This window comes from Austrofundulus limnaeus, unplaced genomic scaffold, assembly GCF_001266775.1.
Source record: "Austrofundulus limnaeus strain Quisiro unplaced genomic scaffold, Austrofundulus_limnaeus-1.0 Scaffold1840, whole genome shotgun sequence".
NCBI lineage: Eukaryota > Metazoa > Chordata > Actinopteri > Cyprinodontiformes > Rivulidae > Austrofundulus > Austrofundulus limnaeus.
In genome coordinates, this window is record NW_013954242.1 from 51143 (window position 1) to 54820 (window position 3678).

At 36.5% G+C, this 3678-nt stretch overlaps 1 protein-coding gene across 1 annotated transcript in view; it reads left to right on the forward strand.

The window, feature by feature from the left end:
- Nucleotides 1–2798, forward strand: part of dhcr24 (24-dehydrocholesterol reductase) — a 14665-nt gene extending 11867 nt beyond the window's left edge. Inside the window, exon 9 of the mRNA XM_014033781.1 lies at nucleotides 2353–2798. Coding sequence (XP_013889235.1) covers nucleotides 2353–2506 — 154 coding nt within the window. The 3' untranslated portion in view covers nucleotides 2507–2798. The remainder of the gene's footprint in view (nucleotides 1–2352) is intronic.
- Nucleotides 2799–3678: the final 880 nt, after the last annotated feature.

Below are 3678 nucleotides of genomic sequence, written 5' to 3' on the forward strand. Positions count from 1 at the left end.
ATGATGATGAGGATGAGGAGGATGATGAGGAGGATGATGATGAGGATGATGATGATGATGATGATGAGGATGATGATGATGAGGATGATGATGATGAGGAGGAGGAGGATGATGATGATGATGATGAGGATGATGATGATGATGACGATGATGATGATGATGATGATGATGATGATGACGATGCACCAGCAGAAAGTAAACGTCAGTTTCTGACACTTGGCTGAATTTTCTTGTAGATGATTTTTCTTTTCTCTTTATTTTTGTTCTCCTCCCTTACGTTTACTCTCCATGTTTGCTCTTTTTATTTTTATTATTCATTTTCTTCTTCTTCCTCTTCTTCAGCAAACTTTTCTTCTTCTTCTGTCTTTGTTGGTGGTTGGTAAACAATGAATTGGTGCATTATCACCATCTACTGGTATTAAGCGCGGCTACACAACTTTTTTTTTCCGTCGCTGCCTGCGCCGGCCCAGTGATGCCCCGTCCCACTGGGAAAAGTCCCAGTACTCCCAATGGTCAGTCCACCCCAGGTGAAATGTGACAACAGCCAATCAGAATCCACCTCCTCCTGCTCCACTGCTGTTTATACGTTGCTAATGAAACGCAGACAGAATCACAGAATTAACTAAACAAAACGTAAAATCCAGTATAAACCCTGAATCTCACAGAGGTCATTTATTTGGGCGGGTTTCTGAGGTATTTTATTTGCTGCTGCTTCCTGTTCCTGCTGTTACCTGCTAACAGGGTGGGCTACCTTTACCTGCTGTTACCTGCTAACAGGGTGGGCTACATTTACCTGCTGTTATCTGCTCACAGGGTGGGCTACCTGAGCTCCCCTCCTGACAGAGAGAGAATAGAAGGGAAGTCACCTGCAGCCCATGACCAACAGATTAAACAGAGGTTCTTAACCCATGGGCCGTGGCCTGATTGTGGGCCGTGAGCGCCACCTTGAGGGCCTCAAAAGAACATTTTTAAACTTTGGGCCACAGAGGGCCGTGGGACCATATTGATTTTAAATAAGGTGTATTTGATTTGATTTGATTTATTGATTTAACAGGAAAAGAAAATCAAGCCTGACTCAGCATGATTGCAGTTTTACAGCAGGTTTCTGTTCTGCAGCACCTGAGCCCTGAGGTCAGAAAGGTTCAGAACCCCTGGTCTAAAACGGAGACATTTTCCAAAAATATGAGCAGCATGAGTTACGTCATCATTTCAACATGGCTGCCGCACGCATGAAACTTACCTTTTACGTTCTTTATCAGTTCTGTGTTAATTTTACATTAGGTCAGACATACGTGTAGTGCTTTATAGTGATAATTCTGTATTAACACTGTTTGTGCACTCAAAGTGCCTCGTAGAGCTTTATTATTGTAAGAGTTATTGTTGCAGAGCAACATAATAAAGCTTTATTCCAACGTTTGAAACGAGAACACGTTCAGCTCAGAACTGACGTCAGAAATTTGTTCTGATAAAACTGGAACAACTTTATCCAAGGTTTTGTTCTTGTGTAAGAATCAGATATTCCTTCAAACATTTAAAAAGTTTTGTCTGCTGTTTGATAAAACACGGTAAAAAAGAAAAGTAAATGAGTTTAGATCCTATCCAGTGTGCACAAGTTGTTGCTGTTTGACATTTTTAATGTTAAGTTCAGTTCTGAAACATTATATTTTATAAAAGGATAACTTTATTAATGTGAGATTCTATGATTTACACATAAATATTTTTTTTTCTTGGTAAATAATTTTAAAGAATGTTGTACTGAACCACAGCCAGTTGTTATATTAGTGAAAGTGAAATAACAGACATTACTTTTATTTCTGTAGCTATGTATTTGTTAAATTATTTTTCAGTCAGTTTATAATTTCACACTTTGTGATAATCATCAAGATGGGAGAATATGAAAGATTAATAGTTTATTTTGCCGTGTCACTCAGCCTGCTTCACTGTAACTGACAGCAGAGTGAAGATAACTGCAGTGAAAACACAAGAACTGGTTCAGATGACCTTCAGACCCAGCTGGAGTCAAATCCAACACGAGTTTACTTCCTGTTAGCAAAATAACCCATGAACCACTGCACATGTTTTAAAATCATGTATATATAATATAAAATAATTCTGTATAAATGAGGGTTCCAGTTAAAGATGGCCGCCACACATCTGGACACACAACCAGCTGAATAACTGAAATATTTCCAACTCATGTCTGTTAAATCTGCTGATAAAACAAAAACATGTTTTTCTTTAATTAAAACTTAATGTGAGAACATAACACACACACACACACACACACACACACACACACACACACACACACACACACACACTGTTCATGTGTATTTACTGGTTGTCCTGCAGGTTCCAGATGCTGTATGCAGATGTGTACATGGATCGGGAGGAGTTCTGGCAGATGTTTGATGGAACTTTGTACCACAGACTCAGACAGGAGCTGGGCTGTAACGAAGCTTTTCCTGAGGTTTATGATAAAATCTGTAAATCTGCTCGTCTCTGAGCCTCATCCAGGCCTGTCATGGCTGCTGAACCAGGAAACACAAAGATTTTCATCTGGATGGTTCAGGGTTTGTTGCTCTGACTGGGGGGTTGGATCTTTATAATTATTGTTCTGATTTCTGTAAATACTTTTCTTCTTTAAAAATGTTGTACATTTCCTCATTTTCTTACTTTTTCTCAAATATCTTACACAACCTGAACCCTAAACATGTTCTTAAATATTTTTGTATTTAAAGACACATCAGAGCTCTTTACCTTTAATCTCAAATAAATGAAAATGTTTCTGAACTGAAGTTTGTTCTTGTTTGGCCTCATATTGTTGGGTTTATGAGTTTAGCTTCAGAATATAAAGGTTTAAAGGGTCTCATTATGAGTCTGTAAGATGAACAGATTACAGCTGAAACACTGAAGCACGCTCACTAAAGTTAAACACTACTTTTATTTTATTTATTCAGGTAAATAGAACCCAAGCATCATTAGTGCTTAGTTTATTTTAGCTAGTTAAAATAAAGTCATTGGTTAAAAAGCCTTTATAACATCAGTCTCAGTAACAATGTAATTACAAATGCTAAAAGATATATTTAGGATGAGTATTAAAAACTTATATTATGTTTCATAGTTTTACATTAACACAACTCAGTATTAATTAAATTAAAACTCCATTATATCCATGTGAAGTGAGTTTGTCCTATTTAAGAATTAGTAAATTAAAGTTTTATTTATACAACACCTTTCATAGAAATAGATTCACAAGGTGCTGCACAAGCAGGCAAATCTAAAAGATAATCGGAACAGGATAAACAGAATTTGGAACAAAAAAGTATCAAAGCTGTACAAACATCAAAGTATCAAGACTGTGTAGTCTGCGTTATTAAGAATTAATATTAATACACGACTGGTAGTGAAAACTATTTTACATTCTAGAAACAATTCAGAGAAATTAGACGTGAATATGAAGATAGTCCTTGTAAATATTTAAAATATTCTTTATGTCAATGAAGAGTTGAATTTTGTATATGATGCATTTTCTGTTTATCTTTATTTTTAAAGAACCACTCAAACATTTTTACAAACTTTAAACACAGTTTTCCTAATTCAGTCTCAGTGGTGGGATGATGAAATATTATTTCTACATGCAGGGCTGTGTGTGTGTGTGTGTGTGTGTGTGTGTGT